We start from the raw sequence: 27,776 nt of genomic DNA, 5'->3' as shown, positions 1-27,776 counted from the left end.
TTTATGTATAGTTATAAGCACATCAGTAGGTGGTGTTAGAGAAGATCATAGTTCTGATCAACGTATTGACCTGCTAGACTCTAAAAATTAAACAATTTACTAAATCACCTCTTAATAATCCTTTATAAATGGAACTTTCATAGAGAATTCCACAATCTTGTTTTGACAGAGACACTTTCCAGAGCCAGAATGCACTTCAGAACACCCAGTTTCATATTAACAGCATGGATACATCACAATTTCTCTCAACACGGTGGGATATCAGGATGTAATAAATAATCAAACTTTGCACACACTTTCAGTGATTTGTGAAGAGGTGTAAAATGTTGCTTAAATGCCACCATCTGTTTCACAAGCATTTTAAACCAGATGGTGTTGTCATTTACGCTGGTCCTGATCCTGTGAGTTGTTCAGTTCAGGCAGACCCTCCACACACACAACTGCATGGACCTTTATTAACTTCAAGTGGGGGTCCACCCGCAAGGAACACCTTGCAGGATGAGCCCATAATAGTTCATGTGATTTGAGGAGCACTTAAAGATTCCTTCCATATGTGACAATATTGACTTCTTCATGTAGGAATAATTCTTCATTCCAACTGAGAGGTACCATATACACAGCCACTAGCATGCAATAAGCACTGCCGATTACCACATTACCGCATTCTCTGGTTGGGACACATCAGCCTCAGTTAGATCCCAGGATCCCAAGAACAACCTTGTACTCCCAGGAGGTAATAATACCCCCATACACCTCTGTGCCTGGCAGGAAACAAATCTCCACAGGCGCGGCACAGCGCCCCCCTCCCCCACTTCCCTTTAGCTGGTGCCTCACTTTGTGTCCGTCCCAATAGTCGCCTCTGTGCAAGACCTTTCCTTTCTCAATCATCCATCACCAAAAGTAAATCAAAGCCAGCAAAGTAAATTCAAGGCGGGAACATCAACTCCTATTTTGGAAAAACTGAACAATCTGAACACAACTGTGCCATACTCTTAGTTACACTTTATCACTACTTCCTCCCCCTTGCTCCTAATCTTGCCAAGACCCCAGAATTTCCCCAAGACCCCAGATTTTCATTTCTTCCACTCTCTTCTCCACGCTAATGATAAACCTCAATCAAAAGATGTTTTAATTTGATCATCATCCAGGAACAATTAGCCCCAGATCACCTCCACCCAAGTGTATGCCTAGGGCCAAAAGGCATTATTTGCTGCAATGTTTGTATTTATTGGTCTCATCTTGTATTTTTATTGCCCAAGCAGGACCACTCCCTACAATAGGATGCACAGCTGCCTCTCAATGTGCCCATTTCTCACCCTAGGACAAATCAATGTCCACAATGCCATACAGCTTTGGCTCTTTTAGAGTGTCTGCTCATGCAAGAAAATCACAAGCATTAGCTACACTGAGCCCTCCCCCCCAAAAAAGCTTACAGAGTATTCACATCAGGTCAAACTTGGTGTGGGCAGGGAGGTGAAAAATGGGTATAATTAATATTAAAAGCTGCCCAGTGCCTCTGTTTTTCCCTTGCTACCATCAAGCAAACACCCAATGTCTCCCCCTCTCACATCCCAGCTTCTCCCTGATTGAGCAGTACAATTATAATCTTGTACCTATGTCATCACAATCTGTTGCCATGGAACTGGCTGATGTCACAAATTCAGCATTATATGACTTCAGGAACAGGTAAAAAAGAATGGGCCCTTGTTTCAATGGGCAGCCCTTTAATAGCAAACGTAAGTGAGGCCAGCTATGGGGGTGGGTGGAACACATGTTACTGGGACATCCGGACTCATTTACCTGACAAGTCAACGGTGTGCCAAGATCTGCTGATGTTTTTTTCATTCCAAGTCCATCTAACATCCAGACAAAGGGGGCTGCAGTTCACAAGAGTCAAGGGCAGTTTCCTAACTAACAGGGACAAAGACAGTGCCCACCCCAAGGACTCAGCAGGATATCTGGAGATGGGATGGGATGGGATGGGTTGGGTTGTGGGGAGTTGAAGGAGGAAGAGATCTCCCCATACAGACTCAACTATCTAGAAACAAACTAACAACAACAACAAAAAGCCCAAATGGTAAAGGGGGCTGTTTTATTTATGTTCCAGGCAGGCTTTGGAGTCAGGGCTATTTAAATCTCCAAGGGAAATGACAGCCATTCCTTCTAGGTAGGAGGGAAAACGTGCAAAGGAAAGATCAAACACAACTGAAACGCAGCAGGACTGCAGCAGAGGAGTGGGGTGGTATCAAGGAAGCCTAAAACGAAGCAAAAGCAGGGACCCGAGCCATCGTGAACATCATTTCCGGGCTCCCCGACTCTACCAGGCCACTACCGCCCAGGGGGGTGGAAGAGGTAAACCGCCTTCGCAAGCAGGATTTCACTTTAAAAGCTCTGTAGCAAAATAAGAGACCCAAACCAGGGCGGGAGGCAATGCACATTTTTTACCGAGCCAGCACGCGCTCTCTGTGCTCCAAGCTCGCTGCTCCGGCTCTGGGGCCTAAGATGACCCCACAAGCCCCCCGGCCACCAAGACTAGCAAAGCACAAGGGGGACGGGGAGCTGAAGGGGGAGGAACTCGGGGCTCCCCAGATTCACAATACACAGAGGAAGCAAGCACAGATACATTCTGTAGCACCTTCCCCCCCAAACAAGCTGGACTAGGGATGGGTTAGGAACCGGGTAGGCGATGGGAAAACGCATCTGGACACCCACCCCAGCTCATGGCAGGGTGGCGCTGCCCTGCCTGGAGCCCCCAGCGCCAGGCTCACCGTGCAGGGGGGGCGGGGGGGCGCTGCCCTGCCTGGAGCCCCCAGCGCCAGGCTCACCCTGCAGGGGGGGCGGGGGGGCGCTGCCCTGCCTGGAGCCCCCAGCGCCAGGCTCACCGTGCAGGGGGGGCGGGGGGGCGCTGCCCTGCCTGGAGCCCCCAGCGCCAGGCTCACCGTGCAGGGGGGGCGGGGGGGCGCTGCCCTGCCTGGAGCCCCCAGCGCCAGGCTCACCGTGCAGGGGGGGCGGGGGGGCGCTGCCCTGCCTGGAGCCCCCAGCGCCAGGCTCACCGTGCAGGGGGGGCGGGGGGGCGCTGCCCTGCCTGGAGCCCCCAGCGCCAGGCTCACCGTGCAGGGGGGTGGGGGGGCGCTGCCCTGCCTGGAGCCCCCAGCGCCAGGCTCACCATGCAGGGGGGAAGCCCCATAGCCCAAGGCACGGGCCGCCCACAGAGCGGCCAGCCCGGCTCCCCGGGCACCGCGGCGGCTGGCGGCGCACTGCGCCCTGCTGCTCCCCGGGCCCGGGGCAGAGAGCGCCCCGACTCACCGCGCACGGAGGCAGGAGAATTTCCGAATGGGCCCCATCGCCCTCCGCCACCTTCTCCGGCTTGAGCCCGGCCGCCGGCTGCGGGAAGCTGATCTTCACCATGGCTCGGCGCTGCGCCCCGGGACAGCCCGCTCGCGCCGCCGCCGCCGCTCACACCCGGCAGCACCGGCGCAGGCGCCGCAAGTCAGTCCCTGCAAGAGTTAAGGGCCGCTCCGTGCTTCCCCTCCGGGCACCCGCTCCGCGTTGTGAAACTGGCCTCTCTGGGTGGAAACGGCGCCCCTGGGTTTGTGGCTCCAGGGGATGGGGGGAGAAGAGGAGCTCCGTGCAACACACCAGTTACACACCCCTGCAGCCTTTCCCAGCGCGCTGCGTTTGCAGGGCGTCTTTTGCGCTGCAGGAGCTGATCAGACGCATGAAAAAGTTACAGCGTCTGCAACCGCTTAGCCAAGGAACGCTTTATCCCATTCCTCTTTGTGCCCTTTTCTTCCCTCCTACTTACACCCCCCTCCCCTCTGCGTACAAATGACAAATATTTGGATCAGTTACATGGATAAAGTCTTTCCCCTATCATGGCTAGAGTCACACTTGCCCTGAATTAGTCCTAATACAACACACAACAGTGGAAGCTGGGCTTTGTTTTCTCACTTCAGTATTCCAGTTTAAAAACAAAAATTGTCATGCATTTCTTAAACGTATCGGGAAAGCATCCATCACTAACCAGATCCTGGTACCTTTCCTGGCATTTACTAATGATTTGCCCCAAGAGTAGTTTAACAACTCCAATGAGACCACTCATGGAGTAGGATACTAGTCAATGTGAGCCCTGGTCTACACTAGGACTTTAGGTCGAATTTAGCAGCGTTAAATCGATGTAAACCTGCACCCGTCCACACAATGAAGCCCTTCATTTCGACTTAAAGGGCTCTTAAAATCGATTTCCTTACTCCACCCCTGACAAGTGGATTAGCGCTTAAATCGACGTTGCCGGCTCGAATTTGTGGACACAATTCGATGGTATTGGCCTCCGGGAGCTATCCCAGAGTGCTCCATTGTGACCGCTCTGGACAGCACTGTCAACTCAGATGCACTGGCCAGGTAGACAGGAAAAGAACCGCGAACTTTTGAATCTCATTTCCTGTTTGGCCAGCGTGGCAAGCTGCAGGTGACCATGCAGAGCTCATCAGCAGAGGTGACCATGATGGAGTCCCAGAATCACAAAAGAGCTCCAGCATGGACCGAACGGGAGGTACGGGATCTGATCGCTGTTTGGGGAGAGGAATCCGTGCTATCAGAACTCCGTTCCAGTTTTCGAAATGCCAAAACCTTTGTGAAAATCTCCCAGGGCATGAAGGACAGAGGCCATAACAGGGACCCGAAGCAGTGCCGCGTGAAACTGAAGGAGCTGAGGCAAGCCTACCAGAAAACCAGAGAGGCGAACAGCCGCTCTGGGTCAGAGCCCCAAACATGCCGCTTCTATGATGAGCTGCATGCCATTTTAGGGGGTTCAGCCACCACTACCCCAGCCGTGTTGTTTGACTCCTTCAATGGAGATGGAGGCAATACGGAAGCAGGTTTTGGGGACGAAGAAGATGATAGCTCACAGCAAGCAAGCGGAGAAACCGGTTTTCCCGACAGCCAGGAGCTGTTTCTCACCCTAGACCTGGAGCCAGTACCCCCCGAACCCATCCAAGGCTGCCTCCTGGACCCAGCAGGCGGAGAAGGGACCTCTGGTGAGTGTACCTTTTAAAATACTATACATGGTTTAAAAGCAAGCATGTGAAAGGATTACTTTGCCCTGGCATTTGCGGTTCTCCTAGATGTAGTCCTAAAGCCTTTGCAAAAGGTTTCTGGGGAGGGCAGCCTTATTGCGTCCTTCATGGTAGGACACTTTACCACTCCAGGCCAGTAACACGAACTCGGGAATCATTGTAGAACAAAGTATTGCAGTGTATGTTTGCTGGCATTCAAACAACATCCGTTCTTTATCTCTCTATGTTATCCTCAGGAGAGTGAGATATAATTCATGGTCACCTGGTTGAAATAGAGTGCTTTTCTTCAGGGGACACTCAGAGGAGCCCATTCCTGCTGGGCTGTTTGCCTGTGGCTAAACAGAAATGTTCCCCACTGTTAGCCACAGGGAGGGGGGAAGGTTGAGGGGGTAGTCACGCGGTGGGAGGAGGCAAAATGCGACCTTGTAACGAAAGCACATGTGCTATGTATGTAATGTTAACAGCAAGGTTTACCCTGAAAGAGTGTAGCCACTGTTTTATAAAATGTGTCTTTTTAAATACCGCTGTCCCTTTTTTTTTCTCCACCAGCTGCATGTGTTTCAATGATCACAGGATCTTCTCCTTCCCAGAGGCTAGTGAAGCTTAGAAAGAAAGAAAAAACGCACTCGCGATGAAATGTTCTCCGAGCTCATGCTGTCCTCCCACACTGACAGAGCACAGACGAATGCGTGGAGGCAAATAATGTCAGAGTGCAGGAAAGCACAAAATGACCGGGAGGAGAGGTGGCGGGCTGAAGAGAGTAAGTGGCGGGCTGAAGACAGGGCTGAAGCTCAAATGTGGCGGCAGCGTGATGAGAGGAGGCAGGATTCAATGCTGAGGCTGCTGCAGGACCAAACCAGTATGCTCCAGTGTATGGTTGAGCTGCAGCAAAGGCAGCTGGAGCACAGACTGCCACTGCTGCCCCTCTGTAACCAACCGCCCTCCTCCCCAAGTTCCATAGCCTCCACACCCAGACGCCCAAGAACGCGGTGGGGGGGCCTCCGGCCAACCAGCCACTCCACCACAGAGGATTGCCCAAAAAAAGAAGGCTGTCATTCAATAAATTTTAAAGTTGTAAACTTTTAAAGTGCTGTGTGGCATTTTCCTTCCCTCCTCCACCACCCCTCCTGGGGTACCTTAGTAGTCATCCCCCTATTTGTGTGATGAATGAATAAAGAATGCATGAATGTGAGGTAACAATGACTTTATTGCCTCTGCAAGCGGTGATTGAAGGGAGGAGGGGCGGGTGGTTAGCTTACAGGGAAGTAGAGTGAACCAAGGGGCGGGGGGTTTCATCAAGGAGAAACAAACAGAACTTTCACACCGTAGCCTGGCCAGTCATGAAACTGGTTTTCAAAGCTTCTCTGATGCGTACCGCGCCCTCCTGTGCTCTTCTAACCGCCCTGGTGTCTGGCTGCGCGTAACCAGCAGCCAGGCGATTTGCCTCAACCTCCCACCCCGCCATAAACGTCTCCCCCTTACTCTCACAGATATTGTGGAGCACACAGCAAGCAGTAATAACAGTGGGAATATTGGTTTCGCTGAGGTCTAAGCGAGTCAGTAAACTGCGCCAGCGCGCCTTTAAACGTCCAAATGCACATTCTACCACCATTCTGCACTTGCTCAGCCTGTAGTTGAACAGCTCCTGACTACTGTCCAGGCTGCCTGTATACGGCTTCATGAGCCATGGCATTAAGGGGTAGGCTGGGTCCCCAAGGATACATATAGGCATTTCAACATCCCCAACAGTTATTTTCTGGTCTGGGAATAAAGTCCCTTCCTGCAGCTTTTGAAACAGACCAGAGTTCCTGAAGATGCGAGCATCATGCACCTTTCCCGGCCATCCCACGTTGATGTTGGTGAAACGTCCCTTGTGATCCACCAGAGCTTGCAGCACTATCGAAAAGTACCCCTTGCGGTTTATGTACTCGGCGGCTTGGTGCTCCGGTGCCAAGATAGGGATATGGGTTCCGTCTATAGCCCCACCACAGTTAGGGAATCCCATTGCAGCAAAGCCATCCACTATGACCTGCACATTTCCCAGGGTCACTACCCTTGATATCAGCAGATCTTTGATTGCGTGGGCTACTTGCATCACAGCAGCCCCCACAGTAGATTTGCCCACTCCAAATTGATTCCCAACTGACCGGTAGCTGTCTGGCGTTGCAAGCTTCCACAGGGCTATCGCCACTCGCTTCTCAACTGTGAGGGCTGCTCTCATCTTGGTATTCATGCGCCTCAGGGCAGGGGAAAGCAAGTCACAAAGTTCCATGAAAGTGCCCTTACGCATGCGAAAATTTCGCAGCCACTGGGAATCGTCCCAGACCTGCAACACTATGCGGTCCCACCAGTCTGTGCTTGTTTCCCGAGCCCAGAATCGGCGTTCCACAGCATGAACCTGCCCCATTAGCACCATGATGCAGGCATTGGCAGGGCCCATGCTTTCAGAGAAATCTGTGTCCATGTCCTGATCACTCACGGGACCGCGCTGACGTCGCCTCCTCACCCGGTATCGCTTTGCCAGGTTCTGGTGCTGCATATACTGCTGGATAATGCGTGTGGTGTTTAAAGTGCTCCTAACTGCCAAAGTGAGCTGAGCGGCCTCCATGCTTGCCTTGGTATGGCGTCCGCACAGAAAAAAGGCGCGGAACGATTGTCTGCCGTTGCTCTGATGGAGGGAGGGGCGACTGACGACACGGCTTACAGGGTTGGCTTCAGGGAGCTAAAATCAACAAAGGGGGTGCCTGTACATCAAGGAGTATTTCAGGCAGGACTGCACGGAGGGTTCCAATAAGAAATGGTGCACCTAAGTTATCGTTGTTATTGGAACAAGGAGGTTAGCCTGGCCTCTGATTGATACATGGCTAGATTTACCTTGCTGCACCTTCTCTGTGAGTGACTGCAGTGTGATCTAGAGGAATGAGTCCCCTAGACAGGGGAGGAGGCAAATGAGTACAAAACAAATCTGGTCTATTTCTTGTTCTGAGCCACTCCATCTATCTTTTACATCTTTGGCTGGCAGCAGACGGTGCAGAAGGACTGCATGCCATCCACATCTCATGGCTGCTCGGCAGAAGATGGTACAGTACGACTGCTAGCCATCTTCATCTCTTGCCTGCCTGGCAGAAGATGGTACAATACGACTGGAAAAAGGCTAATGTAGTGCCAATCTTTAAAAAAGGGAAGAAGGAGGATCCTGGGAACTACAGGCCAGTCAGCCTCACTTCAGTCCCTGGAAAAATCATGGAGCAGGTCCTCAAAGAATCAATCCTGAAGCACTTGCATGAGAGGAAAGTGATCAGGAACAGCCAGCATGGATTCACCAAGGGAAGGTCATGCCTGACTAATCTAATCGCCTTTTATGATGAGATTACTGGTTCTGTGGATGAAGGGAAAGCAGTGGATGTATTGTTTCTTGACTTTAGCAAAGCTTTTGACACGGTCTCCCACAGTATTCTTGTCAGCAAGTTAAGGAAGTATGGGCTGGATGAATGCACTACAAGGTGGGTAGAAAGCTGGCTAGATTGTCGGGCTCAACGGGTAGTTATCAATGGCTCCATGTCTAGTTGGCAGCCGGTATCAAGTGGAGTGCCCCAAGGGTCGGTCCTGGGGCCGGTTTTGTTCAATATCTTCATAAATGATCTGGAGGATGGTGTGGATTGCACTCTCAGCAAATTTGCGGATGATACTAAACTGGGAGGAGTGGTAGATACGCTGGAGGGGAGGGATAGGATACAGAAGGACCTAGACAAATTGGAGGATTGGGCCAAAAGAAATCTGATGAGGTTCAATAAGGATAAGTGCAGGGTCCTGCACTTAGGACGGAAGAACCCAATGCACAGCTACAGACTAGGGACCGAATGGCTAGGCAGCAGTTCTGCGGAAAAGGACCTAGGGGTGACAGTGGACGAGAAGCTGGATATGAGTCAGCAGTGTGCCCTTGTTGCCAAGAAGGCCAGTGGCATTTTGGGATGTATAAGTAGGGGCATAGCGAGCAGATCGAGGGACGTGATCGTTCCCCTCTATTCGACATTGGTGAGGCCTCATCTGGAGTACTGTGTCCAGTTTTGGGCCCCACACTTCAAGAAGGATGTGGATAAATTGGAGAGAGTCCAGCGAAGGGCAACAAAAATGATTAGGGGTCTGGAACACATGAGTTATGAGGAGAGGCTGAGGGAGCTGGGATTGTTTAGCCTGCAGAAGAGAAGAATGAGGGGGGATTTGATAGCTGCTTTCAACTACCTGAAAGGGGGTTCCAAAGAGGATGGCTCTAGACTGTTCTCAATGGTATCAGATGACAGAACGAGGAGTAATGGTCTCAAGCTGCAGTGGGGGAGGTTTAGATTGGATATTAGGAAAAACTTTTTCACTAAGAGGGTGGTGAAACACTGGAATGCGTTACCTAGGGAGGTGGTAGAATCTCCTTCCTTAGAGGTTTTTAAGGTCAGGCTTGACAAAGCCCTGGCTGGGATGATTTAACTGGGAATTGGTCCTGCTTTGAGCAGGGGGTTGGACTAGATGACCTTCTGGGGTCCCTTCCAACCCTTATATTCTATGATTCTATGACTGCTAGCAATCCTCATCTCTTGCCTGCCTGGCAGAAGATGGTACAGTACGACTGCTAGCAGTCCGTATCGCCTGCCCGCTCACCATAAGACGGTTCAATAGGACTGACTGCAGGACTAAAGAGAATGACCTGGTCAAGTCACTCCAAATTTAGTCCCTGCGCCCATGTCTGCCCAGGCGCTCCCAGCCGACGTGGCCAGGAGCACCTCGGACACGACGAGGACGACTACCAGTCGTATTGCACCGTCTGCTGCCAGAACGCAATGGGTTGCTGCTACTGTGCAGCAAAGCCGTACCGCGTCTGCCAGCACCCAGGAGACATAGGGTGACGGTTACCTGAGCGGGCTCCATGCTTGCCGTGGTATGGCGTCTGCACAGGTAACTCAGGAAAAAAGGCGCGAAATGATTGTCTGCCCTTGCTTTCACGGAGGGAGGGAGGGAATGGGGGCCTGACGATATGTACCCAGAACCACCCGCGACAATGTTTTAGCCCCATCAGGCATTGGGATCTCAACCCAGAATTCCAATGGGCATCGGAGACTGCGGGAACTGTGGGATAGCTACCCACAGTGCAACGCTCCGGAAGTAGACTCTAGCCTCAGTACTGTGGAAGCGCTCCGCCGAGTTAATGCACTTAATGCACTTAGAGCATTTTCTGTGGGGACACACACACTCGAATATATAAAACCGATTTCTAAAAAAACGACTTCTATAAATTCGACCTTATTCCGTAGTGTAGACATACCCTAAGAATATCTAATCTAGCCCTAAATGTTAAAATAGTGTAGCAGCTGGCTTAAATTGGCAAACCCAACAGCTGAAAGTTAAGGCTGGAATTCATACTTGATCACCTCCATTGTTTAGGGATTGCAGAGACTTTTGCATACCAGATGTGCTACATTAATAATAAATAATAAAACTTAGCACTTCTATAACAAAACATCCTAGATTCAAGAGAGACAATGGGGGAGGACACAAAGTCTGCCTAACCTTGCTTTTCTCCATGTAAGAGAGAATGCTAGTTGTTCATGGTTTTATGCATTTATTTTACTCTCTTTTCAGGCTTGTAAGTTTAAGAAAAATATTTCTCATGGAGGCATTGTGATCTATGGTATAAATATGCATTAGATAACTCAAAGGTATATACAGACCAGATTCTTCAGATACAGGGTGCACCCCTATATGTGATGCCCCTGATCCCTGTTCCACATAACATCCTCTCCTCATGCGAATCCCCCCTAAAACCAAAAATCAATCCTGTATTGCCTTTGGCCTACAAGAAGTGAGTTAATTTACCATTAATAAATAAGTCTAATGGAACAAACATGATGTGCCCTTAGCATAAATGAGCAAACACTTGATTTTATCAGGGTAAACCTTATCTTTTCGTATTCCTTCCCCTCCATTACACTCACTACTTGTGTCATGTCTAAAATTAGGCCCTCATCCTGCAGTCACTTCACTTGGACCTTAGGTTGCATGGTCTTCAGGGCAGGGACCTCTGCCTTTGTGTGCCTAGGATGCCTTCAGGTGCTGTATAAAAAATACTAACAATGTGCAGCACATATCTTCCTATATTTTGGGGAAAGGGCTTGATTTGACAAGATGTTTAGTAATGTGCACCACTGAAGAGCATACTCAAGCTCTGAATGTTACAAGTTAAAAATCCATTCTTATACATATACAGATGATTACTGCACCAGCCAGTAGTCACATTTCAAACGTCAACTATCTATGAGATTTGTTTTCTAGAACACAACCGCTATTGGACCAGCTTTACTCGATATGTAGCACTTGAACCATATTCATACAGGTCTCTGCTCAGGTTTGATAAGATTAGACATCCTCAGAAGGATGATGTGGTATTGGCCTCAGGAAAAAATATGGCAATGTATGGCCCCAATCCTGCAAAGACTTATGCACTGCAAGTAACCACATAAAGTCAAGCCAGTAAAGTTAAACATGTGCATATGTCTTTAAAGGATCACAACTATTCATCTTTTCCTAAGGCAACCACTCAATCGGTTTCATCAGGATGTCTCTAAGAACAGCCATACTAGGTCAGACCAATGGTCCATCTAGCCCAGTATCCTGTTTTTCGAGAGTGGCCAATGCCAGGTGCTTCAGAGGGAATGAACAGAACAGGTAATCATTGAGTGAACCATCCCCTGTTGTCCATTCCCAGCTTCTGGCAAACAGAGGCTAGAGACACCCAGTATACAGGGTTACATCCCTGGCGATCTTGGCTTATAGCCATTGACGGACTTTTTCTCCATGAACTTCTGTAGTTCTTTTTTTAACCCAGTTATAGTTTTGGCCTTCAGAACATCCCCTGGCAATGAGTTTCATAGGTTGACTGTGTGTTGTGTAAAGTAGCACTTCCTTTTGTTTGTTTTAAATCTGCTGCCTATTAATTTCATTGGGTGACTTGGTTCTTGTGTTGTGTAAAGGAATAAACAACACTTCCTTTTTCACTTTCCCCGCACCACTCATGATTTTATAGACCTCTGTCATATCCCCCTTTAGTCGTCTCTTTTCCACGCTGAAACATCCCATTTTTAATCTCGCCTCATACAGAAGCTGTTCCATACCCCGAATCATTTTTGTTTCCCTTCTCTGTACCTTTTCCAATTTTAATATCTCTTTTTTGAGATGGGGTGACCAGAACTGCCATTATAGTGAAGGTACCCTTTGTTTTCTGTCTTTTAACCAGTTATTGTTCTCTGAGAGAACCTTCCCTCTTATCCCATTACTGCTTACTTTGCTTAAGAGCCTTTGGTGAGGGACCTTGTCAAAGGCCTTCTGAAAATCTAAGTACACTATATCCACTGGATCCCTCTTGTCAACATGCTTGCTGACCCCCTCAAAGAATTCTAATAGATTGGTGAGGCATGATTTCCCTTTACAAAAGCCATGTTGACTCTTCCCCCCAAAAATGGTGTTCATCTGTGTGTCTGATCATTCTGTTCTTTACTATAGTTTCAACCAATTTGCCTAGCACTGAAGTTAGGCTAATAAGGATCTTTGCAGGATCAACTCCTAAAACAACAGGTGCAGAGGGACAGGTGAATGCAATCATTATTTCTGCCAGTATCAAACTAACAAGTGAAAATGTCAAATACTTCAACCTTCATTTCGTCCATTTTATAAATGTCTTAAAGAGACACTCAACTTGAAACTAATCAATTTCACCAAACTTAAGACTTTCAGGGAAGTTAACTTGCCTGTATCTACCCCCCACCTCCCAATTTTTTTTTAAATAAAATTGTTGTTTCCTCCCATGTTGTGTCAGAGTTTCTCATTGGTATGCTGGTCCTCAGGAGCCAGTGGGGAAAGTCTCAGAAGGCCAGGCTACCCTGTTACAAGAACTCTGCAGTAGATGTAGACCTAGAGCATGGCAGAAGCAGACACAGAAAGAGAAAGTGGTTCTGGGGAAACAGGTGGTTTCTGGGAAAAACCCAGGTTACTGTTTGGACCCAGGGGGTTCGGCAGACTTGGACTCAGATTGCTAGCCTCAGCGGGTGCCGTACCACATTGCTATTTTTACCAGGAGTCTATCTATGCTGGGAATCACACCTCCCAGGTGCAGTGTAGACATATCTGGAATCAGGAGCCTCGTAATGTAGGGTAGAGCAGGGCTCCCCTCTCTGGAAGAAATGTATCTTATCATCCGCCTCTACCTTTAGAGTAGGAGAGATTCTGGTAGGAAGAGGAGGCACTGCTAGCCTTTCCTTGTGGTAGGGAAAAAGAGAGCAGCCTGCACTCCAGGCTGCAGAGGAGGGTTGGGAGAAAAACCCTCACCAGTTTTATTTCAGTTTTGTTTAACTGTCAGACTTTGTCACAAGGCAGGACCGGAGCTCATTTAAAGCCAGCTCTGGGCTGCAGCATGCTACAGGCCTACACAAACAACAGGGGGAAACTGATTCATTTCCTAGTGGCTATACTGAAACCATTTGTATACAAAGTTCTGAGTAAAGAACTGCAGATGCTGGCCAGTGTGCTAAATAAAGAAATCAGAAAAAATATACTTTCTAATCTCTTCAGTGGTAGTAACATTTGTTAGTTCAGGGGGGAGGGATAGCTCAGTGGTTTGAGCATTGGCCTGCTAAACCCAGGGTTGTGAGCTCAATCCTTGAGAGGGTCACTTTGGGATCTGGGGCAAAAAAAACATAATTGGGGATTGGTCCCGCTTTAAGCAGGGGGTTGGACTAGATGACCTCCTGAGGTCCCTTCCAACCCTGATATTCTAATGATTCTAACAATAGGCTCCCAGCATTTTCAGGTGGAAGTGAGCTTACCCTGCTGTCCCTTATGGGCTATGTCTACACTCTGAGCTAGGGTGTGAGTCCCCTGCTCATGTACACAATTGCACTAGCTCTCACTGAGCAAGGACGAGTCTAAATAATACAGTGGAGCTGGGGTAGCATGAGTAGGGGCAGCAGCAGCATGGCTTAGCCGGGCTGAGTACGTACCCACTGCTACTTATACTCATGTTAGCTCAATGAGAGTATGTGTACACGAGCAGGGGAATCACACTCCTAGCTTGTAGTGTAGACATAGCCTAAGTGTTACATTTATTTTATAATAAATGTGTTATGCACATTTAAAAAAATCTAATGTGATTAATTCTGTGGCTCTCTGGGGCTCCAGCTGATGACAGAGTGACTTTCTGGCTGTGAATAGCTGAATGCTGCTGCTTTAGATAATATTTTGGACTAACCCAGTGCTGAACTTCATTTGCAGAAGGAATTGTTGGCAGTGATTAAAACTTGAATCGTAACAATCATAATACTTAGCACTTAGCTACCATTTTACAATTCTGAAACATTATACAGACATTAACTAATGAAACCTCACAACACTCCGGGAGGCAGGTAAATGTATCAGGATCCCTGTTTTAATACACAAAAAGTTTAAGGCCACAGTTTTCCAAAGTAGCCTCCCATTTGGGAGCTCAATTTGAGATATCATGGACCTGGATTTTCAGAGATGCTGTGCACTTAAAGGCCCCAGGCATCTCAAGCTGGACACTCAAAAAAGTCGGCACTTGGGGGAGGGGGGGGCGGGAAAGGTGAAAATTTTGCCCTAAGTGACCTTGCTGATTCACCCGGGCTTAGAGTTCAGGAATTCCTCTCCCCAGCCCTATGTTCATTCCATTAGGCTGCGCAGTTTGAATAAAATTTCTGACCTTGCCAATAATTTAGCCTTTTGCAATTATTTTGGCCCTGCTGCCATACTAATAAATGCTCTTGTTGATAAAAGAACCCCCTGTAGTGGTAACAATGCTGTTTTACTTATCCCCACTCAAGTGATAAAGAAACTATCCAACATGTCTCCTTCTGCCACACAAGAAGTCAGAGATCAAACTCAAAACTCAGGGATCAAAACAAGAATAAAGCTAAATCTCACAAGAAATGCTGATAAATAACAGTGATCGTTCACACAATGCCCTCTGATTTATTTAAGGCCAGGCACTAAGAGAACAACCTTCTTATTCATATATTGTTATTAAATATGAATACCACCATTGCACCCAAAGACCCAAATCCAGATCAGGGCTCCACAGCCTAAGGCTCCATACAAACATATATGAAATTATGATTCTTGCCCCATAACACTTACAATCTAAAGCACCAGTCCTCCAATTTTATCCATACGGGGAGAATCTGCCGACATGGATCTGATTGCAGAACTGGGGAGAGAAGTAATGGAGGTTTTATAACATTCACATTTGAGAAGGATGGTGAAAGAATTAAGCATGAGGCTTCTGAAGCTAATTAATGAAGTCCTGATAGAATTAGTTTGTTGATTTGCTAGGGAGAAATGTAATGAAAAGTAGCATAATACAGTGTTTTGTTAGCACAAAAACTCCCTATAGTGATAACGTTTCTTTACTTCTTATGCAACCCAAATGCTATCGATAAAGAACAGAGCTACCCTGGCTGCCTCCTGTGTACAATAGTTCATGCTTTTTTTAAACTGACAGGAATGCTGAGCCAATGCATCAGATTGACCGCACTGAAGGGTCGAGTCCCCAGTTCACAGAACAGATACTGTGGCTGAAGCCAATGTTCCCAAACAATCTATCCATTCTCTCTTATGAATAGGGCCCTACCAAATGCACGGCCATGAAAAACACGTCACAGACCATGAAATCTGGTCTCCCCCCCGTGAAATCTGGTCTTTTGTGTGCTTTTACCCTACACTATACAGATTTCATGGGGGGAGACCATTGTTTCTCAAATTGGGGGTCCTGACCCAAAAGGGAGTTGCGGGGGGGGTCACAAGGTTATCTTAGGGGAGGGGTCACAGTATTGCCACCCTTACTTCTGCGCTGCCTTCAGAGCTGGGCGACTGGAGAGTGGCGGCTGTGGGCCAGGCACCCATCTCTCAAGGCAGTGCCCCCCGCCAGCAGCAGCGCAGAAGTTGGGGTGGCAATACCTTACCATACCATGCCACCCTGACTTCTGCGCTACTGCTGTCAGATCTGGGCGGCTGGAGAGTGGTGGCTGGTGACTGAGGGCTCAGCTCTGAAGGCAGCAGGGCAGAAGTAAGGGTAGCAGTACCACACCAGGCATCCTTACTTCTGCATTGCGGCTGCTGGCAGATCCGGGCTCCTGGCCAGCAGCCACCGCTTTCCAGCTGCCCAGCTCTGAAGACAGCATCGCTGCCAGCAGCAGCGCAGAAGTCAGGGTAGCAGTACTGCAACCCCCCTACAATAACCTTGTGACTCCCCTCCCACAACTCCTTTTGGGGTCAGGACCCCTGCAATTACAACACCGTGACATTTCAGATTTAAATAGCCAAAATCATGAAATTTATTATTTTTAAAATGCTATGACCGTGAATTTGGTAGGGCCCTAGTTATGAAGGACTCATGTCTAGGGCTGAGTGGGCAGTTCAGGCTCCTTGCCTCCCCTGCTGGCTCTGTGATAATGTCTGCAATTTGGAAAGACTGAAACCAACAAACTGTGTAAAAGTCCCAAGTTTCCAACACGACATGGGGGGGGAACCACTATGTTGGAAGTTATGGAGTCTGTATCCAGGTCTTAATTTGAGCCGGGGCTGAACCCCAGCACCTCTAGGTGTGGCAGTTCATAGCCCTGGGTTTGCTGCATCCGTTATGAATGTAAAAACATTGCTTAAGCCCCGGCAGCTAATTGCTTGAGCCCTCACACCTCTTTCATTACACATTATGCACTGTCTGCATTATCAGCCTTCTTTCCCCCTGGTTCCTGAATGGAGCCAAAGTCAGTCAGCACGGCTCCACTAGGTTTATTTCATCATTTGTGCGGGTGAGTCAATGGGAATACGCACAGACCCCAAACCAGTTTGCCAGTCAGAAGCTCTTGTGAAGACAGCAGGAACACATATATCATTTCCATCCCACACAGAAATGGTGGTCGAGCTGGAGGTGCTTTCTTCTCAGTTACAGTACAGTGAATTAAAAATAAAACAAAAAACAATCTTCATAGGTCACTGGATGTTTCCCTAGAACAGATTAGGTTCTAAAATCCTTAACTGCTTCAGTTATTTTAAATCAAAGCTTTTTCATTCAATACAATTGACACATGTCCTTCTGATAAACCTCCTCTTTTTTTGTTTATATACCTATATACCTAGCCAAGTAATTTATTTTAAATGTGTTAAGAAAAATCACTCTGGCCATCATATGCCAAGTTTCAGGGTACAGCAATTTTTCATTAAGAAACACACTCCAGCTACAAGCCCACTCGTCTGAGTTTTTTTAAATATAAATGCTGACACAAACTTAACCTAAAGTTGATCAGTAGCATAGTTAAAAAAAATGTTCCTTTTCTTGCATGGGAGACCTAGAGGTGTTTCATATAAAAGATCTAACTGAAACCTACCATCATTTCTATTATTCAGTGGCAGGTTTCAGTTTAAAATTGCCACCCCCTTCACTTTATTAAACACCCCCGATACTTTATTAGGCCACAAAACAAAGTTTCTAATCTCCTGTATGCAATTAAGTTGAATCCCAGGAACAATTAACTTGACCGATCTTTCATTAAATACACCAGCATGCTAGCACTTCTGAAGTAATGGATCAGTGGGGACTTTATAAACTTTTATCGAAGAAGCAACCCATTCTTTGGCACTTTTTTAAAATGCACTACCTAATGGAGAAACCAAGGAATCCATCTAAAGGATTAAAGCAGTACAGACAGCATCGGAAAGCAATCTTTAATATATCTTGAACCAGCTTGGGTTTTTTGTTTGGGTGGTTGGTTTTTATGGCGTTGTTTTCATAGAGCAACCATACGTATCACAAGGATGGAAGGAAGTGTGAATTTTAGAGCCATTAAATAATTCAGTTTTCCCATTGTATCTCCTACAGTGGCTTCTGCTAAATGCTGCACTGTAAAAATGTGCAGTGCTCAGTAATCAGCTGATTGTATTTATTCATTTTACCTTGCTGTGATATATTGATTACACATTAGCTGGGATAGAAAACCTCTGGGTTCCTGGTAAAGATCCATAATGCACTTTTTAAAGGAGTACACACAGAGATAGAAAGTGCACCCATATCTTTGCTTTGTTCTTTGCAACATACATACCTGTAATTAACTTGTTTAATTGGAAGAGACAGGGAAATTACCTGTAATTTAAGTATATCATCAAATATAGAATATAATTTCACTCCTAAATGACACCCTATTAGATTTCATAACCAATGAGCATACTCATAGTTTAATCGCCCTAGATTCATTAATTTGCCTCACCAGTGGGTGGCACAAGCCTGACCGTGCTGAGATAGTACGGTGACCCCAATAACTCCATTCTTTTGTGCTTCCTACCTTTGGTTCAGAAATGGAACTGATGGTTAGACACAGTAGAAGGCACAGAGTGGGGATCTATTAGCATTACATACTTAGGAGAAAATTACATACCTGTTATTCTTAAAGGGTAAGAATAAATAAAGTCTAACTCCTGGAGACTGAAAAGCTGGAGCCTGGTAGCATTGATCTTCTACACTGCTAGATACTGGTCTCCAAATGAATGTGCCCTTAATCATCATGGACTTTTGAATGCTAGGAACATCAAGGTTTGGAATATGACCACTTCAGCTGCCCATAAAAAGGGCTGGATAATTTTATGAGAATATGGAAGTTTGTACTGATATTTTATACACAAACATACATGTGCACTTGTAGTTAGTGAAGACAATGGCAATCATATCTCATACTACAGGTCGTAAGATTATCACCTGTATGGGATCAGAAAGAACTTTCTCCACTATGTACAACATTGTAGAGTTGACCAGATGCATTATATTGAGGCCAGGCCGTGAACTCAATTTTTTTGGAGCAGCATATACAAGACTTGCTACACAATGGTGTGATCCAATATAGCATTTCCTGATTTCCTTTTCTTTTTTGTTGTATTTGTTCTTTTATCAAGCTGGCTACTGGTGAGGGACAGCAGCATTGCAATTCTGCTTTAGGGCTGCTATGAGTGAAAGTGACTAAGCTCAGCATGGGTAAAATGCTTCCTTACAGAACACCTACCCTGAAGAGAGCAGGTGCACGAAACAGAATATCAACACCAACTCTCCAGCAATTTTTAGTTGGGGAGGAAAGATCAATCCCATCGAGCCTGCAGCAGGTGATGTGCTGATTTCCACAACCCTGGGATAGGTACTGTAGTGTTTTTACAACAGGGATGAACCCAAAAATGAGTTTGCTCCCCTTCACCGAATGGCAGATCTTGAGGAATGTCTCCAGATTTTGTACTGCACTCAGGAGGGCTCATTCTGACATGGCAGGAAGTGGACATTTAAGTCCTCATTACAGCTGTTAGTGGAAGTGAAGGACTATTATAGGACACCACACCAGTAGTTACTAACATACTGTAAGGGTGGAGCAGGAATCCCTAAAACCCCTCTAGCTACCTACAGCTGTAACTAGTGTCAATTCATTGATCAAACATTTATAGGATTTAGGACTGTTATTTCCCCACTCACCACAACTGGGGGTTTAAACACACAGGCCTTTTTGCCTTCCTTCAAGTGTTTCCCTATACTGCAACCTAATGCTGAAAACACACCCTACATGCGATTGTGATCATTGACATCCTGGCCAGCCTTTCGGAGATGTGATGTCTGTTTTACTAACAATGAGAGCTGAACAATCGTCTGAGCATCCTCTCACGCTGTCACCGTCCTGTGGGGTAAATGACTCAGTGAGCAATCTTTTCATTCAGACACTTGGAAAATTGCCTTTATCTTGTTTAAAGTACCGAAAGCTACTGAAAATTGGATCACTCAGGAATAATCATCAGTCCCTAAGTGCATTCTCCTAGCAATGTGCAGCATTCTCTCCATACTCCTCAGGCACCTAATTAATAGTCAATAAGATCTCTGTATTTCATGGTTGACACAAAGCTTCCAGGGCAAAGGAGAGTCACATTTATTTATATTGTGAGCACATATCACAAAAATTCAAAGAAGCTACAACCAGCAGTTAGCAGAAATCAATCTAGCCCCTATCCTTTAAGTGTCTCTTCACTGGCAGCCCAAATTGAATAAAATCCAGAGCACACAAATTCAACTGCATCCTAAAAATCACCAAATACTCATTTGGGTGGGCCACATGGAATAAATGCCAGAACCAAGGGACCTTCACCAAGAATACCTGTCACTCACCCTCTTAAGTAGTTCACTCCTGAAGACAGCCAGCAAGAGCATTCTCCAGGACGCAACTGCATCTACGAGCTGAAGAGGGAACAAGGGGCTCTGAAATTGTTGGTTCCCAAGTCACGGTAGATTATAACTACTTCCTCCACCAATAATGATGCTGTGCCATCTTTGAATGACCAGACATTCCCTTCGCTCTGCACTCTCTTTCATGCCACCATTAAGCATGGAACAGTCTTCCCCAAACAGGACTGCAAAAATCTCTGTGCTTCCCTCCTTCAAATCCCTTCTAGAGACCCAGTGATCCCCCTATGGGGAACTGGCCAACTGATAGGGTTCATAGGTGTAATTGCCAGGGGAGTCGGGGTGGGGGACGTGATAAAATGTATTGTGATAACTCACCATGCAGTTTTCCTATGTAGCTTCTTTCTTCAAAAAAAGGAAACTTACAAGACATGTACCTATCACAATGCTAACTATTTTTATGTAGGTTGTATCGTGATCCTTTTGTTTGTTTTTCTCCTTAGGTCTTTTTAGATTTCAGGCTCTTTGGGGCAGAAGCTGCCCTGTGGCATGTTCATAGAACACCTAATATAATGCATAGCGGGATTTGGGGTGAGGTCTGGAAAGAAACCATGGGTGGAGTGTAGATCATATGTGAAAAAAGCTTGAGAGCCACTGCACTAGAGTATGGTAGCTACAGGGAAAGTAGCTATGGCGGTATCTACTCCCACCAATACCACGTATGCAAGCTAATTGAACTGAATGAAGATTTAGACATTTGAGTCTATTGAAAGTTGTGGCACAGTGCAAGGCACATTAGAGACCTGCCAGCATACATTAATATTCAGATATACAGTGGTGTTTACAAACACTTTCACCTGGCACACCGATTAAAGCCAAATTGTCATCCAAAAACTCAAAGGGGCATTCCTCCAGGAGAGCTTTGTTGGGGGGAAAAAAGGTTTCAAGATTTTTTTTTTGTCTATAATGGTAATTACTTATCACTCTCCTTGTTCTCAAGCAGCTGAACTATTTGTTATACAAACTTTAAAAAAAAATCCTTGTAGGCAAATGCCAAATCTAGGAAACTTCTCCCTGATAAGTGAACATTTCGGAAAACTGAGAGAAACTCAAAAAGGGATTAAGAATAATGGAAACACTCATGCAACCTTAACTATGAGAGTCATTAACACTCCCCTTATTTCTGTTATTTAATATCAAAGATTGTATACAAATGAGAGGAGTGTTCTGAAACTAGGATCTGTAATTGCAAGATGGACTTATTTTCCAGAGGGAGAGAGGACAAATCTTGCAGACAGCCTCTTCAGGTCCTGATGCTCTGCAGAATTCAGTCTTCAGGGATAATCTTCTAGGGCTCCATCAGCAGCCAGAAGATCTTGTATACTAATAAAGACTCCTTTCAATGCAGCACAGTCTCCATCATAAATAGGCTTGGCAGAATCCAATGTTTATGTTTTTATCATTTTGACGGGTAATATCAATGTTTATTTTTAAGCTATTTTATTTTTATCTATTTAAATGGCCAGTTGTAGAAAATCATGCGAGGGATCAGACAATAATTATGTAATGACAGTAGCCTTTGAGATTCAAAAAGTTAAAGCTTGATAACCATTAAAATACAAATTGTCAGCATCACATATCAAAATATACAAAGTAAATATCCTTCAGTGAAACTCTACTAAGTTCTCAAGCAGCATTTTTCTTACTTTGTCTCCCTGAAATTTTTGATTATCATAGATGGAAATATTTTTTTGTTGGGGGTGGTGTGTATTTGGTGAAATTGACATTTACTGACAAAAATCTAATCTTTCCAAGCCTAATAATAAAGACAAGTTGTGGGAGGATGGGAGAGAACACTGGAATCCTTCTCGGCACAATCTGTTGCCAACCTGTGTTTTAAGCTGGCTGGCCCAAGCTCTATGACATATTGGTAATCCCCTATTGAACGGAAGGGATAGTTTCATAGTTAAATCATCAGGTCAAGTGGAATAATACCACAGTAATTAGTAGCCAGAAGTGCCAATATACAAGCACTGAAAAAGCAATTCAATATGCTCTGTTTCAGCTAATTGCATGAGTTCTAAGTGTCAGTGGATGAAACAAACAGCAATAGGCATCTGTGTTGCATTTCTGTGCAAAAGAAATGTATTTTACAGTTATTTTATTTAGCGTGTGCATCATCATCTAGCCAAGCAATGGCATCTTCAGTGGCGTGATGCAGTTCTTCTAGGCCACCGGTGAACATAGTCAGCAGCTGCACAAAGGGAGGTCACAAAGGCCTCAGAGATACCGGTTGGCTGCACAGAGACCGTATCCGGTCCGGAACCTGTTCAACAGGGACCATTGGCGACGGGGCAGGTCAAAACCAGGTGGGCAGATTGTGGGGTCGGCGACGAGGGACTGGTTGGGGATTATAATGGATTCCATTCCTCTCGCCAGAGGGTTTCCACCCTAACATCCTCGCGTGGTGGATGAGACCATAATGGGTGACAGCAAACGTGCAGCTGGTGGTTTTAAAAGGTCATTGTGCAGCGGCAGGCTTGAGTTGGCGCGTACTTTCTCCAGTAACTCGCCAGTGACAACCTCTCATCTGATATGAGGAGGAGCAATATTGGTCAGACCTGGGAGCCATGGGAGTAGAGTCGGATGCAGGGTGCCAGAGATGATGTGCATGGCAGCATGTAACTGCGTATGCACCAGTTTGCTGTGTGACGATTGGCTCCATGTTTTACAGTGCACAGTTTGAAATCAAATTGTCTGGAATAAAACCTTTCATTATGGGCTTATTTGACCTTTCCTGTAAATATTTTAAAAGTACGGTAGGTGGTTTAATTTGATTATACAGAGGAGATTTAAACACCTTTCTTGTAACTTCAATGCTTTCTGTTTCTTAAAATTCATATTTAATGAGTAATGCCATTTTCAGGTTACTATAGCAGCAAGTTCCATTGCCTAGGTGACAGAGCACTTATGATGTCAACTCTATCCCATCCCCGACAGTATGCACATTATTTAATTTAAATTTCATAATTGATTGTCTTCAGAAGCAGATGTGTAGTTACAGATCATGGACAATCTCAATCAAAAGTGAACTTTCCTGATATCACGCAGTTTAATATGTTTAGAAAGGATATTTTTAGTACAGTACCTATTAAAAGTCTGGACATTTTGGATATCTTTAGCCAATTTGGTACTAATCACAGCAGCAATTAGTAGTAAATTCAAATAGCAATGAGGCAAAGATCCCAATGACTAAAGAGAATGCTTTAAAGGGTGGAGATGTGTCTCAAGATATCTTATCTGGTTGTGGCACCTTCGGCTTCTTGTTATGCATCCCAAATCTGTTCCAAACACTGCAGACCTTCCTTTGGGAAAAGGCTTGGTTAGAGACTGAAGTCCCATGATCTCTCTCGAAACGGTACAATTTACAAAAGCTGCAGACTTTTCAGCATGCAGCTCCCACGGTCAACATGATAAACTTTTAAGTTACTATAGTGTGTCCCTGTGATATGGATTGTTGTACGGCGTGAACTAGTCCTAACTAAACCTTTGACTTTTACTAGCAGTATTTTCAGGGTTCTCAGTGACACATACTGTGCAGTTTATTATATAAGCTGTACCACTACTTTCACGTTTGTGTATCAGAATAAAGATGCCCATGCTGACCTATAAATCCTTTTACAATCTTGATCCAGGCAGCTCACCCTCTGATTTGGTTGTTTTTAATTCTCACCTACAAGAGCCAGTCAAGATCTGGTGCAGCTTGTTTAACATTTGCCAAAGGGAGCATCTTTTTGGTAATCTTCTCCTCCAACAATCTCACAGGAGTTGCCACTTACATGCTTTTAAAGTGCCCTGTAAATTAAAATTTAAAAATGTATTTGTACTCTTTCCTTTATTAAACGTGTTTACGGAAAGTTTTGGTTTTCTGAAGTTTTATTAAAATTAGAAATTCAGGCCTATTCTGCTTTCCCTGGAAGATTCTGTGGATGATCAAAGAACCTATAGTCTGATAACTGACAGGCCATCTAAATGAAACCTAAGTGATTTTAATAATGGTTTTAGCCAGACTCAGTATTTTAGTCAGACTAATATTTTTTGGACAGACTGTTTACAAATGTTTGTAATTTTTGCTAATGCCTATATAACTCAAATGTCTGAAAAGCACTTGGGAGAAAAGGTGTCTTTGTAAAAAAATATAACGTCCCACCTCTTAGATTAAAGGCTTATGTCTGAGATTCCCAACGAAGTCCTTCACCAAAAGCAAGGAAAACAGTAATGACTTTCCTGATATTTTCCATTGATTTGGGGTTGGGAGGCTTTTTGTTGTTTTTAAGGGCAGAAAAAAACATTTTGGTTAATGAAAAATATTCCAGCTGCTCTTTTATGCCATAAAGAAGCTAAAAAGAGCACAAATCCATTCCTCCTCATTAAAATAAAAAGCAATGGCTCATTTATTTTCCATTTTGCTTTAAACACCTAGCCAGCATTGCAGTTTTCACTCTTATTCTACCTCTTCTGTGCAGCACCTGATGAGGAGACATAGGAGCTGAAATTTCTCTGTTAAATGTTTCCTTTACCCTTTCAATACAGCCCTCTTATTCAGACTCAGGAGAGCACTCTGACCTTTAAACACCACTTCTTCCTCTTGCCATGCATGCATACTTGAAGTCCTAGTCTCTCCTTGATTATTCTCTTCTAAATGGTAAGGGATTTTTGACTTATATTATCTAGGCAGAAATGCAAAAATGCCTAGGTTCTCTTTGAGCAAACTCTCTACTCTTTGACTGTACACCCAGGTTACAGACTGGTCAAGATCCAGAGCCAGTGTAAATTGTCTTAGCTTCATTGACATCAATGGCTGTCTCTCCCATTTGCAAACGAAAGTGGTGTTTATTGCCAAGTCTTTGTTCTGAGATTTCCCACAAAGAGAAATAAATATATATATGACAGGTTTCAGAGTAGCAGCCGTGTTAGTCTGTATCCGTAAAAAGAAAAGGAGGACTTGTGGCACCTTGGAGACAAACAAATTTATTAGAGCATAAGCTTTCGTGAGTTACAGCTCACTTCATCGGATGCATACAGTGGCTGTATACTGTAGCTCACGAAAGCTTATGCTCTAATAAATTTGTTAGTCTCTAAGGTGCCATAAGTCCTCCTTTTCTTTTTACAAATATATATATATATTTCCCTTTGTGGGAAATATACACACACACAGCATAGCTTTGTCTATATACAGATCAATATATGGCAAATGGTCATTTTGAATTTTTCCAGTGGATTGAACCAAAGAGAACAGGATGTGTGTGTCTCTGTAATTAATAGGCCAAGGAACCCTCTGCATTTTGCGTGAAAGAATGTCTGTATCAGTAACTGTAACATTCCTCTTAAACCAGAAGATTTCATACCCAAGATCAGCATGTTCTTCTAGGGAACAGACTGACTTTAATAAACTTACCTGAATTTTAAACCACAAGTGTAATTAAAATGTGTAACTTTGTTAGGTGAAACATTCAGAACTTGTGAGGCTAAGCAATGCTGCACTCAGTGCAAAGATAAACAAGATAACACTTTGCACTTGGATCGCCCCCTGGATTAAAATTATTTTAATTCTCTGCTAGTTTTATTAAATATTTAGAAGTCAATCGAAACCTTGATTTACAGTTCATCTTAACCAGAAATTCAAGAATCTGTAAAAGCTGTAGCAATACAAATCTAGACATTTTGTTTTATTGGTATCATGTCTGGGGCCTTAACCCTTAGGTGCTACTGAAATATGATAGGAATATTCAACAGCAACAAAAATACTGCCAGCCAAGTTCTCAGCAAGTATTCCCGGAGGAACACTGCTGGACAAAACAGGCTCCCTGTATCCTATATCTAAGCTCTGTGGAAGCTTTAAAATTGAATTTGCAACAGAGGGCAGCATTTCAGAAACAAAATTGCATTAATTCCATTTGGTTTGTCTTCGATATGGCCCCTGCCTAACGACTCAATCTGCAAGGTACTGAGTGCTTTCAACGCCTGAACTATGGGAGTTGAGACTACTCAGCCCTTCACAGGATTGCACCCTAATCAAGTACATGTTGTTTCAACTTTCATTCTTATCATCCTCCACAGTAAGATTGGACAGCAGCTCATCTACTGAAAACTAAATGAATTGGAAGTATACCTTTAAGACAGAGTAAGCCAAGAAGAATCTATTTGTAGTCTGAAAGGTCAAGGTCCAGTCATGATAAAGTCCAATAGACAGGGATAGAACCTTCATATTTCATGGAATGACAAACAAGAGGAGGAATTTTATTCAGCTGCTATTTTGGTGCTGAAGAGTTGTAGCACAAAAAACTCCACAGAACATAACATAATTCCTCAAATACAGCATCAAAGGTGACCCATAAAGGAAGAGAAACAAAAACTTGGACTTGTGCCATTTTTGCTTCTTTGTGATTTATACAGCGGGCACAAAAGGTTTTTCTTTCCAAAAAGTCTCTTTCCCCCCATCTTCTTGTCTTTCATCTTCGAAATGCAAACAATGTCTACAACGGAAAACTCTAGCTAAGGCAAGAGTGTCAAACACACAGCAAAAGCTGAGATTGAGAATGTGTGCCACCACTCTGTATAGATCAAGGCTGCTGCATGTCGTTGTAGCAAATTGTATATTGTACTCGCAGGGCTGTCAATTTAAAATATTAGTACATTGGGACATTTTAATCCACAAAACACTGGGGAGCGGGTTATTGAAGACAAATGTGGCAAAAATGTAACATCTTTAGAGTAACGTGCTCTAATAAAAGAAATGATGCCCTCCAGAAATTCATATTCATCCTTTGGCAAAGGCTTGCAACCCTCTGGGTTTGGGATAAAGCTACAAATAAATAAAAATCTCCTTTCCATTGCCTCTTACAATGGCATTACACTAATTTACACTGGCTGATAGTCTGATCCATAGTCGGACATTCATTGTGGTCTGGCTTGTGAATAATACTTCCAGGCCTGCCTAGTGGAAATGGTCCGTCTCTCTCTCTCTCTCTCTCTCTCAAGGAAATAAAGAATTATTTTCTTATCCATTAGTAGCTCACAAATTGGAAAAAATTGAGGAAACAAAAAATTGAGGAAACAAAAAAATTGAGGAAACAAATTGGCCAGAGTGGGAGGACTGTTTACAGACAATCCAAAGTTAACATCATGGAAAAAATATCAAATATGTATGAAGCAAAATAAAGTAGAAACAGCGATAAGGTTTTCATGTGTATATTTATCTGCTGAAAACACTGCACTTGTAAAGTTTCTTTGAATACTAATAGGTATGACAGGTTTTTTAATGCGCTAATGTGGGTTAAGTCAGACTTGTCTGAGTTTTCAGTGGAAGATCTAGAAGCATGGAGCTCTAGGTTGCATAGGGAATTGCATCCTGTAATTATTGTTAGCCTGAAATATACCTGTAACTGGAG

At 44.9% G+C, this 27,776-nt stretch overlaps 2 protein-coding genes across 2 annotated transcripts in view; one reads left to right on the top strand and one right to left on the bottom strand.

Annotated features, from left to right (window-relative positions):
• ITM2C (integral membrane protein 2C) overlaps nucleotides 1-3,657 on the bottom strand; it is a 43,442-nt gene extending 39,785 nt beyond the window's left edge. Inside the window, exon 1 of the mRNA XM_048863865.2 lies at nucleotides 3,307-3,657. Within this exon, the coding sequence (XP_048719822.1) occupies nucleotides 3,307-3,408 (102 nt within the window). The 5' untranslated portion in view covers nucleotides 3,409-3,657. The remainder of the gene's footprint in view (nucleotides 1-3,306) is intronic.
• Nucleotides 3,658-3,827: 170 nt separating this feature from the next.
• LOC142073187 (myb/SANT-like DNA-binding domain-containing protein 7) lies at nucleotides 3,828-6,162 on the top strand. Its single transcript, XM_075132237.1, has 2 exons — nucleotides 3,828-5,036; nucleotides 5,625-6,162. The coding sequence occupies exons 1-2, from the start codon at nucleotides 4,475-4,477 to the stop codon at nucleotides 5,708-5,710; spliced, it is 648 nt and encodes a 215-aa protein (XP_074988338.1). The 5' UTR covers nucleotides 3,828-4,474; the 3' UTR covers nucleotides 5,711-6,162.
• Nucleotides 6,163-27,776: the final 21,614 nt, after the last annotated feature.

Source organism: Caretta caretta, chromosome 9, assembly GCF_965140235.1.
Source record: "Caretta caretta isolate rCarCar2 chromosome 9, rCarCar1.hap1, whole genome shotgun sequence".
Classification (NCBI taxonomy): domain Eukaryota; kingdom Metazoa; phylum Chordata; order Testudines; family Cheloniidae; genus Caretta; species Caretta caretta.
This window is presented reverse-complemented; position numbering and strand designations above follow the sequence as displayed.

Excerpts from the sequence above, each read along its gene's own strand:
- LOC142073187 (XM_075132237.1), top strand. The coding sequence starts at position 4,475 with ATGCAGAGCTCATCAGCAGAGGTGACCATGATGGAGTCCCAGAATCAC. Across the intron at positions 5,037-5,624 it reads AGGCGGAGAAGGGACCTCTG|CTGCATGTGTTTCAATGATC; the intron begins GTGAGTGTACCT and ends TTTCTCCACCAG.